At 43.3% G+C, this 17584-nt stretch overlaps 1 protein-coding gene across 1 annotated transcript in view; it reads right to left on the reverse strand.

The window, feature by feature from the left end:
- Positions 1-15620, reverse strand: part of LOC133459448 (stAR-related lipid transfer protein 13-like) — a 53744-nt gene extending 38124 nt beyond the window's left edge. Inside the window, exon 1 of the mRNA XM_061739383.1 lies at positions 15101-15620. Within this exon, the coding sequence (XP_061595367.1) occupies positions 15101-15227 (127 nt within the window). The 5' untranslated portion in view covers positions 15228-15620. The remainder of the gene's footprint in view (positions 1-15100) is intronic.
- Positions 15621-17584: the final 1964 nt, after the last annotated feature.

A 17584-nucleotide genomic window follows, 5' to 3' on the forward strand; every position in this document is an offset into this window, starting at 1 on the left:
AGTAAACTGTGCTCCGATAACAAGCCTCAGAAGAGCCAGAGAAGCCACACTTCCCTTACAACCAAAAACCCTGGCCGTGTCCGTGTTGTTCAGCCAGATGTTGGGTTTAGTCCTTGAGAAGCACGAGTCATGTGACAGGAAGCTGAGGAAGTAACCAGTTGAGTCGGTGGAAAAACAGGCAAAAACAATAACATCATAGCTTTCTGGGGTTTGTTATGGTTCAGATATCTGAAAGATATCTACACATATCCAACTTCATGAATGCAAAACTGGCAATCTGACACATAAATGCTGTTTATAACAGGAATATTAAAAAGAAACCTTGAAGAACAATCGGGTGTCGTTTAAGGTTGGATCTAAATCTAAATGGTAGAGTATAAACTGTTGTGGAATTGATCAAATAATGAGGAAATCCTAAAGGAGGAGGACAGAATCTCACACAAAGTGGCTGCAATCAGAAGCTTCCTTCCCACGTTTAGAAACTGACATCAGGGCCGACGTAGTTTGTATCTGAAGCCAACAAGTTCAACCACAAAAAAAAAAACACAACGAGAGAAATATTCAAAACCGCTTAAAGGAAAAATCCAACCCAGTTGTACCAAATCAAATTACTCGCTTTTATCCCGGGAGATCATCAAACTCATCGGGCTCATTTAAAGCAGTTGTGCATGGAATCAAGACTGATCTTCCACTGCAGGTGGACCAGGGTTTGCGGTAACCAGTACTGGAGTTGAGGGGGGATGAGGGGGGATGGCATCCCCCCTGAAATCATCAATGAATGTGGTTTTACTGCTATTTCAACAATTACAGTCATCACCAGGAAAATAACACCAGAAAAATAACTTATTTGACAATTCTCACCTGTTTCAAGTAAATTTTCACTTGAAATAAGTAGAAAAATCTGCCAGTGGGACAAGATTTATCTTCTCATTACAAGCAAAAAAATCTTGTTCCACTTATTTCTACTTATTTTAAGTGAAAATCTACTTGAAACAGGTGAAAATTGTTGTTTTTTCCAGTGATGAGTCTTGTTTTAAGTGTAATAAGATTTTCTGACTAAAATGAAACAATAAGACAAATATTCTTGTTAAGATTTAGAGTTTTTGCAGTGATCCATTTTACTTATCCTGTGAAGGACAGAGTCATATTGATAAGTTCAGAAAACTGTTCTTTATTGTTGTGTTTTGATGTATTTGATGTAAGCACAGTGGATATTTAAAGCTTACAGAAGGCTGCATTTAACTGCTGCTATGTCATTCCTGCAGTATTTCTGCAGGTGTTTTGGTCAGTGCTATTATTTGTAATATATTTGTAATCAGCACAAATTATCTGTCCCCATATGATAAAATCCTCCATCCCCCCTGATTTTGTTTTTCAACTGGAGTACTGGTAACCCACTACATCTACCTTGTGCCAGCCTCCGCAGCAGTTGCTGCCGGGCGATGATGCGGGAGAGGCGCAGGGCGGAGCGGCGGCGGGGGGTGTCCCCCAGCCTCAGGTAGTAGTCCTGGCCGTCCGGCGTCATGGCCTCCAGACACGTCCTCTCAGCGCTGTCGTCTCCGTCACTCTCACGGTCCTGGCCGGCACCTTTGGCATCCACGCTCTCCATTACAGCGATTCCCAAACGGCTGCTGCTTGTGAGATCAGCACCGTCCGACCCACTGCACAGCGTGTCAGCACTCTGCACACGCTCTCTTGAACCGTCCACACGCTCAGCAGGGGTCCAACTCTCTGACTGAGAGAGACGTCCAGCACCTACAGCACCTACAGCACCAGCGCCCTCCCCTGTCTCAGCGTCTGCAGCGTTTGCAGCGTCTGCAGCGTCCTCAGGTTCCTTGCTGTCGTCTGCTGCTGACCTGCTCTCACCCCGACAGCCTGCAGAGATATCCACCCTGTCCACACTCGCAGCAGCAGCAGCATCCACATCCAGAACGTTCCCAGTATAGCCCACAACTTCCATGACATCTAATCCTCAGAAACAAGCCGAGTGTCTCTCACTCGCACCCTAGTGACTTTCTGTTTGAGCAGTGAATTCCTGCCTCAAACATGCCCTCACTGGAAGCCACCCGCCCTCCTCCTCCTCCTCCTCCTCCTCCCCACTCCCAGCACACGGCCCTCCTCACATCACCTGACTCAAGAGGGAAGATCCTGGGCTCCCCACCTTCACAAAGTGTGACTGCTCACCAGAGATGGGGGGGGGGGATAAACTCACAAGTGGCTGCTTCCACGAGGTCTTCCCTTCGGCCACGTGATCGGCAGCCAATGGTCCCGGCGCTCCGGGGGGGGACACTGCTCTGCTTCCTGATGTCCTGCCAGAGAAACTATTTGGTACATGCCCCAGGCATCTGAGGGATATGTGCCTCTGAGAAGGGCAACATCTGTGATCAGTGGGATAGGCTTGGAAAAAAGTCATCCCTGCAGCCACATCCTCCAGTGAAATAAGGAAGGAGCAGAACAATAGAGAGTACGTGGGTGTGTGAGCGAACGCTGAGGAATGTATGTAGGACCACGGCTATTGTTTCTGCTGCTGAGCACGACTGCAACGCCACGGAGAAAGAGTTTCTCTGCATCCATACTAGGGGGGGGAACGATACACTAATCTCACGATACGGTACGATACACGATATTGAGGTCACGATAACGATACGATATTATAGTAGTATTTGAATGAGGAACATATGACTGGAAAAAATTGTCTTTTATTTGAAAGACACAAAATACAAAACAATGCTGTGCATTTGCCCTATTGTTACAGTTTGTAATGCTTTATAACTGTTTAAGTTTTAAAGAGAAAGCCAGGCCAACCATTTTCCACAAACTGAACTAAAAGTAAATGTCAGGTTTCCATTATGCATCTTCAGTTTCATACAAGTACAAATATTTAGCCACAAACTGAATAGTTTCTCTCATGTATGACTTGACTTTTTTCTTTTCCAGAAATTTAACAACTAAAATTAAATAAATAAATAAATAAAAAGTAAATAAATAAACTATGAAAAGTCCCAAACTCCAAATGCAACATGACTGTTATTTAGCTCCTGCCAGAGCTCAGAGCTTCACCTGCTCCAGCCTGAGGCCGTAAGGTGAACCCGTTATCGTTTCATCCTCACACCGTCGGGGACGACACAATCTTTACATCATAACAAAGATTGATTCATGCTCAGCTTAGAAGTTAAAGTTCAGAGCTTAAAACCCCCCAAGATTCCCGTGATCGGGACCAAAACGGTACTAGTTTCTTCTGAGCGGAGTCAGATTTTGGTCCGCGGGTCGTGGTCGTCACGTGATCCCGCTGCACCAATAGGATGTTACTAGTAAACACAATATATTAATATTAATAACCCAATATCAGCTACAGTTTGTCACCTCCACGACACGTATCGTGACGTTTTTGTATCGCAAAATTACGTGGCACGATATACAGGACTGTCTCAGAAAATTAGAATATTCTGATAAAGTCCTTTATTTTCTGTAATGCAAAAATGTCATACATTCTGGATTCATTACAAATCAACTGAAATATTGCAAGCCTTTTATTATTTTAATATTGCTGATCATGGCTTACAGCTTAAGAAAACTCAAATATCCTATCTCAAAAAATTTGAATATTCTGGGAATCTTAATCTTAAACTGTAAACCATAAACAAAAATATTAAAATAATAAAAGGCTTGCAATATTTCAGTTGATTTGTAATTAATCCAGAATGTATGACATTTTTGCATTACAGAAAATAAAAGACTTTATCACAATATTCTAATTTTCTGAGACAGTCCTGTATTGTTACACCCCTAATCCATACCATCACGTTTATACCACACGACATTCGATAAAACCCATCTGAACATGACGCACGCTCCCAGGAGGTCGGGGGCTGGTGCTCATCGTAGGAGAGGAGAGAGCGGCTCTCCGGCCTGCAGATCAGCAGCAGCTCGGTCTAACCGAGTCATCGGAGTTTTGAAACATCAGCATGTGTCATTGGATTTCCCTGCAGGCAGCACAGTGGTGTCACGAAGCTTCCACCTCCAATTCAGGCTGGGATCTGTGAGTGAAAGGTGTCCATGTCCTCCCTGGCCCTGCGTTAGCTCCCTGCAGCTCCTCTGAACTCCTCCCACATCCAGAGGTGTCAAGTAACAAAGTACAAATACTTCGTTACCTTACTTAAGTAGAGATTTTGGTTATCTATACTTCACTGGAGTAATTATTTTTCAGACGACTTTTTACTTTTACTCCTTACATTTTCACACAATTATCTGTACTTTTTACTCCTTAAATTTTAAAAACAGCCTTGTTACTCTATTTCATTTCGGCCTTTAAAAAACAGTATCCAGTTAAATTGCTCCATCCGGATAGAGTGAATTTGGTTGTGGTTGTTTCAGATGTTCTTGTCCAGTTTTGTTCTTACATCCGTTCCCTCAGATTCCTGCAACTAAACTTGGATGTACATTCCAATAAAGGTTAGGATAAATGATAACATGCCTCTGAAGTTTGACTTTTTGCACCATTACAATACTTATAGGCAACTAGTCATCATATCTGCTGCTCTCTGAAACACATGTTAATGCTCAATAGTACACATATATGGTTCTTTAATATATTTGCATTATACTAAGATACATTCATTTTCAATGGCTTTTGTCCTTAATGGCTTTTTTCCCCCTTACATTACTTTTACTTTTATACTTTAAGTAGTTTTGAGAGGCTTCCGGTTGGTGAGCAGATGGAGTAGACGTGTTTCGTGAGTGCTCCCGTAAATGCCAAACTTTTTAAACCACCAAGCCCTCAAACTTTCAAACTTTTTCCTTTAAAAGGGATTCCCTGTTGCTGTTTTTCTTTTTTTTGTCTCGAACGAGCCCACTTACCTCCGAGATGGCTTCGAAGAGCGGCAAGTCGGGAAAAAAGGACGAGGCTGGCGCTGTCTTAACCCTGGCGGCCATTACCACGTTGCTGGAGGAACACCGCGCTGCCCTGGCCGCCGAGTTCAAAAATACTTTCAGTCAGCTCGACTCCAAACTCGACCAAACGCGGCTCGCGGTCGAGGACCATGGCCAACGGGTTTCGTCCCTTGAACTCGCCACAGAAGACCTCAGCCAGCGAGTTACGGACCTTGAAGGCATCTGCTCGACTCTACGGGATGATAATGCTCGGCTGAAGGCTAAGGTGGTGGATTTGGAAAGCCGAAGCAGAAGGCAGAACATCCGTATCCTGGGCTTACCGGAGTCGACCGAGAGCGGTTCTCCGGCGGCTTTCTTCTCCAAGCTGCTGTGTGAGGTGTTCGGGAACGATACGCTGCCGTCACCGCCAGAGATAGACAGAGCGCACCGCTCGCTCGCCGCCAAGCCGGCCCCGGGACAGAGACCGCGTCCGGTCATCCTCCGCCTTCACCGGTACCAGACGAAAGATCTCCTCATCAGGGAGGCGCGCCGTAGAGGAAAGGTGGAATATCGCGGCCACCCCATCCGGATAGTGGAGGATTACAGCCCCGAAGTTGCCAGCCAACGAGCGGAATACAGCGGAGTCATGTCGGAGCTCTACCAGCTGGGTCTGAGGCCGGCTCTGCTCTTCCCCGCCCGGCTCCGGCTCACGCTGTCCGGGGGGGCCAGGAAGTGGATCGGCTCCGTGGATGAGGCGCGCAAATTCATCACGAGTCGCAGCAAAACTTCAAACCCGCCGTAACGGGACCGTTGGAGGCTGTCACGGCTCCGCCTGCAGCCTGGTGCGGCTCACTGACGCTCACGGACTGACTTTTTTTTCTCTCTCTTTTTTTTTTTTTTTTTTTTTTACGTGAGCCACATTATTCCTGAGGGGAGGGTGAGTAACCCCGCGACAACCAGTATTTTCTCTGTTGTTAGTTTGACTGCCCTTTTGCAAATATTATTAATTTGCAGTTCTTTTTGGCTATTTGAGGGAAGGGGGAATATAAGTGGTGAAGAGGGAGAGAAAAAAAAAAAAGAAAAAGCTTTTCCGATTTACCTATAAGTTTTGTAATAATTGTAAGCTGTTAACCTTACTTTTACGCTGCTTAAGTCGGACGTTTTATATTTTATATTTTTGTACAAATATTTCTGGGCTCATATCGGGACTTCCAGGTCAAGATTTGAGAGGGTATTCCTTTTTTTTATTTATATCTACACGTTTTAAGGTGCTAATAGGTATACACCCATGATACGGGAGCAAAAGCTATTAGTGTGTAGGATTGGAAGATGCGTTATTGCACTTTGTTTGTTTTGAAGAGCTTGCTGCTTTTTTTTTATTTTTCTATAGCAGCTGTCTTAGTTGGGGGGGGTGGGTCGGGGGGATATGTCACTGCCAGAAACTTTGCATTAACTCTTTTCAACTCATTACTCAATGTGGGTCACATTCAACCTCCTTTCCGTTCTCTTTTTTTTTGCCTAGGTCGTTGTGCACACCTAATTTTTCTTCTTAGATATTATGAGTAGATACTTGAAGTTGGTGAGCTGGAATGTTAAGGGTCTGAATCACCCTGTTAAAAGAAAGAGGATCTTCTCACATCTAAAACACCTTAAAGCAGAAATAGCCTTTCTACAAGAAACTCATATTCGTAGTTCTGATAATAGCCGCCTGTCCCCGAGGTGGTCAGGGCAGAGATTTCACTCCTCCTTTCAAGCTAAGGCCCGAGGAGTTTCAGTTCTGATCAGTCAGGATGTTTCATTTGAGCAGCACAATGTGATTTCTGACAAGTTTGGTCGCTACGTGATCGTTTCTGGGAAATTATTCAATACATTGGTCGTACTTGTGAACGTTTATGCCCCTAATTCAGATGATGCAGTCTTTTTTGAACGACTGTTTTCACTGCTCCCTGACCTTAATACATATTCTCTCATACTGGGTGGTGATTTTAATTGCTGGCTCGACCCAGTCCTAGACCGATCCTCTACCAACCCCGGCACAGCAAGTAAGTCAGCCCGTCTTATTCAGGCGTTCCTTTCTGACTACGGTGTTTGTGATGTGTGGCGTTCTTTACATCCATGTGACAGAGAATACTCCTTTTTCTCACAAGTGCACCACACATACTCGAGGATTGATTATTTTTTTATTGATAATCAACTGATTCCCCTGGTTCATTCCTGTGCTTATCAGAGCATTGTCATTTCCGACCACGCTCCTGTGGTTCTAACCATGTCCCTTCCTGACCTACCTCAGAGAGACAGACAGTGGCGATTCAATTCAACTCTGCTGTCGGACACAAATTTTGTTAAATCTATGGAAACGGAAATAGCCTTTTTCCTATCCACGAATATGACTCCAGGAATGTCTAGTCTAACTGTCTGGGACTCCCTCAAGGCTTATCTCCGGGGACAGATTATATCCTACACTGCTAGGGTGAGGCAAAAATCTTATAGGGAGCGATCAGACCTTGCCCGCCAAATCAAAGAGGTCGATGAAGAATATTCTCGGACTAAATCCCCAGATCTTTACAAAAAGCGGCTAGAACTTAAAACTAAATTTGACCTGCTTACCACTCACCCAATTGAACAGTCACTTCTGAAAAGTAAAACCAGGTTTTATGTTTATGGAGACAAATCTGACAAATTATTAGCCAACCAACTTAAAGGCTCTAAGGCTAAACAAAATATTTCTAAGATTCGATTACCAAATGGCCATGTAACTACAGACCACTTACTCATAAATGAAGCATTCAGGGACTTTTATACCCAGCTATACACCTCGGAATCTCAGACTGATCGAGATGAGATTGCAGACTTTTTAAATAGTCTTAGTATTCCCAGTCTTTCACCAGATCTAAGGAAGACATTAGAAGAACCGATATCCCTGATGGAAATTACTCGAGCCATTTCTTCACTGCAGTCGGGTAAATGTCCTGGCCCTGATGGCTTCCCGGCGGAATTTCTAAAGAAATTTTCTACTCTGCTTTCCCCACTGCTATCTACAGTTCTTTCAGAATCCTTCAGCCACGGTTCCCTCCCTCCTTCTTTTTCGGAGGCCTGCATCACCCTCATAGCTAAAAAAGGGAAGGATCCTACTGAATGCGCCTCCTACAGGCCCATCTCCCTCTTAAACACAGATGCTAAAATCCTAGCTAAAGTCCTAGCCCATAGGCTGGAGAATGCCCTCCCCACAATTATATCTGAAGACCAAACTGGCTTCATTAAAGGTAGGCAGTCTTACTTCAACACAAGGCGACTGTTCAATATTATCTACTCTGCCTCTGAGGCTATCCCTGAATGCGTTGTCTCTCTGGATGCGGAGAAGGCATTTGATCGCGTCCAATGGGATTATCTCTTTGCTGTGCTGGACAGGTTTGGTTTTGGTCCGAACTTTGCTCTGTGGATTAAACTTCTCTATTTACACCCAACAGCCTCAATTCGTACTAACTCTCAACGGTCAAAACCATTTAATCTGCATCGTGGAACCCGTCAGGGGTGCCCCCTTAGTCCCATGCTTTTTGACATGGCTATCGAACCGCTTGCCACAGCGCTCCGATCTTGTGAGGATGTGTCCGGTATCTGGAGAGGTGGCAGGGAACATAAGGTCTCGCTTTATGCCGATGACCTCTTGCTTTTCATCTCTCACCCTCTGGCCTCATTACCCCCTGCGCTGTCACTTCTCAGTCAGTTTGGGAAACTCTCAGGCTATAAACTGAATCTCAGCAAAAGTGAGCTTTTCCCTACCAATCTCGAATCGCATGCTTTAGACCTTTCCAATTTTCCCTTTAAAATCGCAAATGACAAATTCTCCTATTTAGGCATATCTGTGACAAGGAAACACAAAGACCTGCTCCAAGAGAATCTTATCTCATTGTTAAATGAGACCAAACAAACCCTTACACAATGGTCACCCCTGTCAATGTCTCTTGTGGGTCGCATCAATTCAGTTAAAATGACCATTCTACCTAAATTTTTGTACCTTTTCCAGACCTTACCACTCTTTATTCCTGGTTCTTTTTTTCAGTCCCTTGACTCAGTTATATCTACATACCTATGGCGGGGTAAACGGCCACGTTTGAACAAAACTCACCTTCAAAAAATTAAGTCTGCAGGTGGTCTGGCCCTCCCAAACTTTCGTTATTATTATTGGGCTGCTAACCTGCGCTGCCTTGCATTCTGGTCCTTCTACTGCGACGGCGCTGACCGCCCTGACTGGGTGACGATGGAGTTACATCCAACTGATGACCTGTCAATTCCTGCCCTACTCGGCTCCTCACTTCCACTTCCTTCACTTAAATCAATCAAAAACCCAGTGGTTAAACATTCTCTTAGAATTTGGGCCCAATTTAGGAAGTTTTTTGGTTTTCACAGCTTCTCTCTTCTTAGCCCCATTGCATCAAATCACTCTTTCAAACCATCCCTTGAGGACCCCACCTTCCAGGAATGGCACAGGAGGGGTATGATTTGTTTTAGAGATATGTTCATAGACGGCACCGTGGCATCTTTTGAGCAGTTAAGTAGTAAATTCAGCCTTCCAAAATCACATTTCTTTAGGTATCTTCAGGCTAGACATTTTGTTCTTTCCCAGACACCCAGCCCTGGTGCATCGATAGGCTTGACCACAGTTGACAAAGTTCTTGCCACAGACCCATTCAAAAAGGGGCTCATTTCGTCTTTCTATGGCATGTTGCTGGATCTTAAGAGTGCCCCTACAGATAAACTCAAAGCAGCATGGGAGCAGGACTTAGGGCTTCCCTTATCAGAGGATACCTGGGAGTCCATACTCAAACTGGTTAATACAACCTCCCTGTGCGCACGTCACTGCTTAATTCAGTTTAAAGTGGTACACAGGGCTCATATTTCCAAAGCAAAGTTATCCTCCATGTACCCAGATATTAGTCCATACTGTGTAAGATGTAAGGTAGCAGAAGCCTCTCTCATCCACATGTACTGGTCCTGCCCATGTCTAAACAAGTACTGGATGGAAGTATTTCATACTCTCTCTCTGGTGCTTAAAATCAGATTAGAACCAAACCCACTGACTGCCCTGTTTGGGGTCATGGAGGGAGGAAGGAAGTTAACCACTGCACAGGGGCACACTTTGTCTTTTGCCTCCCTTTTGGCTCGTCGGGCAATTCTGTTCAGGTGGAAGGATCCCTTCCCTCCTACTCGTGCGCAATGGCTGGAAGACATCATGTCCTGCTTAAAACTGGAGAAAATTAGATACTCGCTTCAGCAATCAAATAAGTTCCAGAAAGTGTGGGGACCTTTTCTAGAAGCATTCCAGACCCTGTGAACTATACTTCATATTTCTTTTATATTCCTAGTGCAGGCTTTTGATGATAGAGTGACCTCATATTGTGATTAGTAATCTGGCAGTGACAGGGGAGGGATTAGTTTGGTCTGTAGTTTGTTTTTGTTACTATTTTATATTTTCTCATACTGTTTAATTGTTTTTTATATTCTGTACACTGGTGTATGCTATGATTAACATGCCCATGCCTAATCAAAATGTTTGTAATTGACATGCAGCATTTCACCTTTTTTACTTTGTGAAAATTTTAATAAAAAGATCTTGAATTAAGTAGTTTTGAAACCAGTAATTTTATACTTTTACTTTACTTTTTGTAAAAAACTTGAGTTGATACTTCAACTTCTACAGGAGTATTTTTAAACTCTAGTATCTATACTTCTACCTGAGTAATGAATGTGAATACTGAAGACACCTCTGCCCACATCCAAAGATGCTCACATCATGTTGACAGGTGACTTTAAAACATTTAAAACATTTAAAACATCGGTGTTTGTGTGGGAGTCTGTCGGGTTGTCTGTGCGTGTCCCTTTGATGGACCAGCAACCCGTCCAGGGTTCCCTGTTCCTCATCTGCTGACAACTGGGATGAAGACCCCCCCCCAGGTGAACCTGAACAAGATGAAGCAGGTTTAGATGATGGATAGATGGATTTGATCACACTGCCCTCTGCAGGGGGACGATGTGTAATTGTCTCTCGGGCAAACGGGGGGACAAAAGTTGTCTTCAATAACTATTCTGGTGAAGTTAAACTGGAGAAAAAGGGAACAGACCAGCAATCCTTCACTGAGCTCTGAGTGAACTCTCAGTGCCGCATACAGACTGGTGAGGTAATGTAATATTGAGCTAAATAGAAGAGTGTAACTGGAGCGGTGCTGGGCAGGGCTGCAGCCGAGCAGTCAGTAGTACATAGTTATATCAGTCATTCTGTGCTTAGTTACAGACGGCAAACTAAAAGAAGACACTCAAAAGTGACTTATGTGACAGTAAAGGGGACCGTCACACTGATACAGAGTCCTTACAAACACCAGGAAACTGGACCACATCACACCGGTCATGAAATCACTACACTGGCTTCCAGTGAGTCAAAGGATAGAGTTTAAAATCTTACTGCTGGTCTACAAAGACCTGAATGGTCTTGGACCAGAATACATGGTTGATCTGTTAGTTCCTATGAGGCTCCCAGACCCCTGAGCTTCATCTGGATCTGTTAGTTCCTATGAAGCTCCCAGACCCCTGAGGTTCATCTGGATCTGTTAGTTCCTATGAAGCTCCCAGACCCCTGAGGTTCATCTGGATCTGTTAGTTCCTATGAAGCTCCCAGACCCCTGAGGTTCATCTGGATCTGTTAGTTCCTATGAAGCTCCCAGACCCCTGAGCTTCATCTGGATCTGGTTTGTTGTGGTTCCAGAACCAGAACCAAGCAAGGTGAGGCAGCGTTCAGTTATTCTGCTCCTCACCGGTGGAACAAACTTCCTGTAGACCTGAGGTCTGTCAAACTGTAGATCCTTTAAATCAGGATAAAAACATTACTGTTTAATTAAATACTTACCTGCTGTACTCTACTGCCCTTACTTTTTAACAACTTGTGCTTTTTATTATTTTACCTCTTTTCTTATCATTTTATTTCATTTTATTTGTTATTTACTGTTTAATTGTGTCTTGCTGCTTTTAATGTCAATGTAAAGTACTTTGAATTACCTTGTGTTGAATTGTGCTTTACAAATAAACTTGCCTTGCCTAAGTACGAACAACCTACAACCAAAATATTTAAAGGTGATTCCATAAAATCTTCATCTCCTTAGAACTATGAATCACATTTAAAATGCTTTGAGATTACGTTAACGGCTTAATTAATCCAGCATGTGTTGCTGTTATACTATATAAACGCCTGTCAGTGTGTGCTTGCTATAATTATCTTCAGCTTGTTAACCTGAAGTTTGAAAACTTAAGAAACAAGAAAGAACATCATATGGCAAAAGCTTCAGGTCTGACTCAAAGTGTGACAGAACTTCAAAAAACATACACTAGGCTTCACGGTTAAGGGTCTTCCAAAGGTCACGACACAACACAACATATGATAGCACCAGCTTCTCACACCAGAACAAACACAATCCCAAGATAAATCTTAAATCCATCACTGATGTTAAACCATTGAAGCTGCACAGCCTTAAAATAATAATAAAACAGGAAGCTTTGCACACGTACCCAGCACATTCACTGTGTCGTATTCCCAGCTCGATGAGTAGCTTCAGTGCAGCAGAGAAAGACAGTTACAGAAGAGTAATGGGTATTTGGGTGGAGATGATTAAAGAGAAAGGCGTTTATCTGTCTCCACTTGTGCTTTCTAACAAACTAACCCATGCACACATTTACACTCATGCCAGACTAACCAAAACCCACAAATCCCACATACAGTACAGAGGGAGACCCCACCCCCATTACTAATCCGAAAATCTGCTGAATTACAACTAAATCCAGGCCTTATTATTATGTACTCGCAGTGTTTTCACACACAAACATCAACACTCCGTCCACAGGAACTGTGGAAACCATTAAAATCGTTTGAGGGCTCAGTTACTTGAGACTTCGGCTCCAGCCGACGGATCAATTGTTCATTAAAGCATCTTATTACAGTTCATTTTTCTTGCAACTGCAACTTCAGTTTTGCTCTTTTTATTTTTATTTTTTAACATGTTTGTGCATCATCATACATAATCCTATTCCACTGATTTGAAGGTGCTGGGGCACCAGAGAAAGAGGAGGTGTCTTAGCAACAAATAAAGGAAAACAGCTTGGAATTGGAAACATTTGCCTGATCTGGAGATCCCATTGGCCCGGCTGATTCACGGAAAGAAAATGCACCGCTGAATACCAGCATAACTGTAAGGCCAGATGTGAATTTTAAGGATTCCCCATCTCCAGATCTGATCCAGGCAGATGTGAACTGTGTGGCCTGTGAGCTGATGGGTTAAACAGTGTGTGTGTGTGTGTGTGTGTGCGTGTGTGTGTGTGTGTGGGGGGGGGGGGGGGGTCTGGGTTTTGGGCTTAGGCTGGAGGAGTGAAATATGAGGGGAAAAGAGGATTACTGGGGCAGCAGGTGTCCTATGTTGCTCTATTTTGCGGTTTGATTCACCGCACGAATCGGCACAGGTTACTTTCTAATACTGTATTTGACCCAGTCTTTGTATGTTTTGACCGTATAGAAAGGTAATTCTTGTCAGTTGCGTGAAATAAGAACTGGAAACAGGCCTTGTGGCGTAGAATTGTCCAATTGGTTTAATTCGCCGTACAAATTGTTACAGATTACTTTCGTCTGTTACTGCTGTTGTTTTGTTACTGTCTCATTTATGGTTGTCTAGTATCACTGTTTTTACTTTTACTGTCTCTGTCCTTACTTAACTTGTTGTATGTCACTGTACGTCAAACTAACTGTCATTCTGTGGTGTGTCACTGCATTATGTCTTTATTCCCTTTTCTTTTGTGTCACTGTTGTTGTATGTGCTTTAATTGTCTATATCTTAATGTTACTCCCCTTCTCCCTTCCCCTTAGGAGGTCTTTCACCTCCTAGCAGGCCATTGCCTTAATAAGAATGTATTCTTAGCAATTCTTGCCTGGTAAAATAAAGGTTTACTACTACTACTACTTTTGTAATACTGTATTTGACCCGGTCTTTGTACATTTTGACCGTATAGAAACGTAATACTTGCCATTGTAAGAATGAGATGTACCTGCTGTACTCTACTGCCCTTACTTTTTAACAACTTGTGCTTTTTATTATTTTACCTCTTTTCTTATCATTTTATTTCATTTTATTTGTTATTTACTGTTTAATTGTGTCTTGCCGCTTTTAATGTTGATGTAAAGCACTTTGAATTACCTTGTGTTGAATTGTGCTATACAAGTAAACTTGCCTTGCCTCTATTTGACTGATATTTCTTCTATCTAGTTTATACACTTATTTATACACTTTAATGTCCCTTTAGACAAATTTGATCACCTTACTAATAATAGTAATAATAATAAGGATCCTTCAAGCAATCCTTACAAATGATCTTCAGAGTAATGTTGCTACTCCAGGCCCAGCAAATATCGTGGTGTGGGCCCGTTTGTGGATGTTTGTCGTCTCATTTGTGTGAGTGCTGTACATACATCTCTGTAATTACATTAACCAGGGCGACAGCTGCAGCTCCCTCTCCCCTGCTCCCACTTTTCCTGCTCTTTCCTTCTCCCTCCCTGACGCACAGCTGAGCCTTTAGCGCATCCAGGCCGCTGGAAACACAGAGCCGGGGGAGACTGACTGTACCCTCCGGACTAGACGCAGTATTTACACGAACACACAAGTATCTGCTGCAGGGACGGAACATCCACACGACCCAGATATATTAATTCATCCATCCAGCCTCCAGAATACAGAGAATGAAAAAGTCAACCCTGGGGTTTGGAACAACACACACTGAATGACTGGCATCTGAACCCCGTGGTCTACCCCCTTGCCACAGCACATGCCTGTGCTGTTTTGAGCACTAAATTTGACAATGACCTTCCCAAAATAATCGCGGAGCGCGTTATTGCGCATGACGCGCACTGTGAGCCTGCATGCAGCAGAGACACAGATCAACTTTTCTTTATATACAGTGATCTAAGCATTTTTTGGGGGGAACCTCCAACACACAGCCAGACATATATTTGACCATACAGTATAAGAAGTCATATTCAAAATAAAGGAACACCAAAAAACAGGATGCATAGCAGACAGTTCGTTACTTTCGTTTCTGGCACGTATTAAACCGCGCGTAGCCTAAGCCTATACATCGAGGCTGTAATGTAAGGGTATGTTTAATTGATTTTTTTTTTGTGTGTGTGTGTGTGTACCCTGTGTACCTGCGAGTCTTCTCTCCCGGACATTTCTCCACAGCAGATCCCAAGCCTTGGACGTGGACTCCCGCAGCTGCTCGCTGATCGAGCGCCGCAGCTGAAGCTTGTTGGCAGACTTTCTCTGGCTTGTCATTGCGCTGCCGCCGGTCGCATATTCCCCCCCGTACTAAAAGCAGCCCTGGTTTCCTCCCTCGGTGCGTAATTCCGCTGTGATCAGCCCCCCCGGGCCCGGCAGAGGTGCGTGTTTCTGCCGCAGCGGTCTGGTCGTCCTAGTCCGTCTCCTCCACCTGGCCGCGTAGCGCTGGCCCGGCCGGCGCTGCGTCACCGTCCCGACTCCTGCACCAGCGGCTTTACTGGGACCGTCCCGACCTGCACCGTAGATCCCCCTCGATTTCACCGATCCAGCATTTCTGCCCTCCCTAACAGGAGTGTGTGTAGGGCCGAGGTGCAGAAATGCTTCAGCAGAACTCGTGCGTGTTGCGGATAGAGCCAGATGTGCGAGGCGGTCGCTCCGTCTCCCCCTCCCCGAGCAGCGCTCTCCTTCTCACACACTCAAACCTACACGTTATCCACGACACAAACCCACCCACTCACCCAAACAAGGATCTCTTTCAATCCCACACTCACAACACTCAGTCACACACTACACACACACACATACACACACACACACACACACACACACACACACACACATAGTCGCGCACACAAGTCGTGACTGTGTTATTATGACGCCAGAACAAGTTTCACTTGATGTACAGACTCTACTTAGATCTGGGCTGACCATTGTGGAGCCTATTGCTGGTCAAATGCAACAATATGCATGTCATATGTGTTTGAATGGAACCCCCTTCTCGCTGTTTAAAATGTAAATTCAATTTTATTTATATAGCGTCTATTACATTTTATTAAACAGATAAGTTGTCTCTAGGATCTTTCCAGAGACCCAGAATATGAACATGACCCCCGAGCAATTATTACATAAACAATGGCAGGTTAAAACTCCCCTAGTGGGAGAAAAACCTTATTAATGTATACCCAGTACTCGAGTTGTAAAAAAAAATCAGGCGGGATGGTGGATTTTATCATATGGGGACAGATAATTTGTGCTGATTACAAATAATATAATATATTACAAATAATAGCAGTGACCAAAACACCTGCAGAAATACTGCAGGAATGACATAGCAGCAGTTAAATGCAGCCTTCTGTAAGCTTTAAATATCCACTGGGCTTACATCAAATACATCAAAACACAACAATAAAAACAGTTTTCTGAACTTATCAATATGACTCTGTCCTTCACAGGATAAGTAAAATGGATCACTGCAAAAACTCACAATCTTAACAAGAATATTTGTCTTATTTCTAGTTAAAATGTCTCATTTTAGTAAAAAATTCTCATTACACTTAAAACAAGACTCATCACTGGAAAAAACAACAATTTTCACCTGTTTCAAGTAGATTCTCACTTGAAATAAGTAGAAAAATCTGCCAGTGGGACAAGATTTTTTTGCTTGTAATGAGAAAATAAATCTTGTCCCACTGGCAGATTTTCCTACTTATTTCAAGTGAAAATTTACTTGAAACAGGTGAAAATTGTCAAATAAGTGATTTTTCTGGTGTTATTTTTCTGGTGATGACTGTAATTGTTGAAATAGCAGTAAAACCACATTCATTGATGAAATGACATAAGGGATGGAAAGGAGGGATGGCAGTTTTACTGGAGGGATGATTTTGACCGTTTTTATTTCAGGGGGGGATGCCATCCCCCCTTATCCCCCCTCAACTCCAGTACTGTCTATACCCATACTTATAAATACTCCTTAAAAGATGAAATTGAGGTAGTGTTTTTTAAATCTTTTGCGTATTTAAATTTAACGCTTGCAATACTGTTTGAAAAGTTGGTGCAAGGGGAACAGAAGGTGGAGAAAGCTGTGCCATTGTAGGATGTCATCATACACCAAACCGCCAACAGGTTCGGTTCAGGACTGTCAGAGAAAATACTTCAACAGTTTTCTAAATGAAGACTTTCATCATCATAGGTCAATTGTCATCATCATTGGTAAATTTTAATTTCAGGGATTAACAAAGTCTTATTAGATAGACACATGGTATATTACAGAACATACAGCAACAACATAAAAAGCTACCAAAATGCAGATCCACTCAATGGAAAAACCAGAGCTGCTCAGCGCCAACATTGGAGCTGGGGCTCCAGGCCAACCAGGAAATAGGCAAATCGCAATTCCACCACTGACCACATGGGGCTGGCTCCAAAAATGAGTCCATCTCCTTTGAGGTCTACAGGACTGTCTCAGAAAATTTGAATATTGTGATAAAGTCCTTTATTTTCTGTAATGCAAAAATGTCATACATTCTGGATTCATTAAAAATCAACTGAAATATTGCAAGCCTTTTATTATTTTAATATTGTTGATCATGGCTTACAGCTTAAGAAAACTCAAATATCCTATCTCAAAAAATTTG

Source organism: Cololabis saira, chromosome 14 (genome assembly GCF_033807715.1).
Source record: "Cololabis saira isolate AMF1-May2022 chromosome 14, fColSai1.1, whole genome shotgun sequence".
Lineage (NCBI taxonomy): Eukaryota > Metazoa > Chordata > Actinopteri > Beloniformes > Belonidae > Cololabis > Cololabis saira.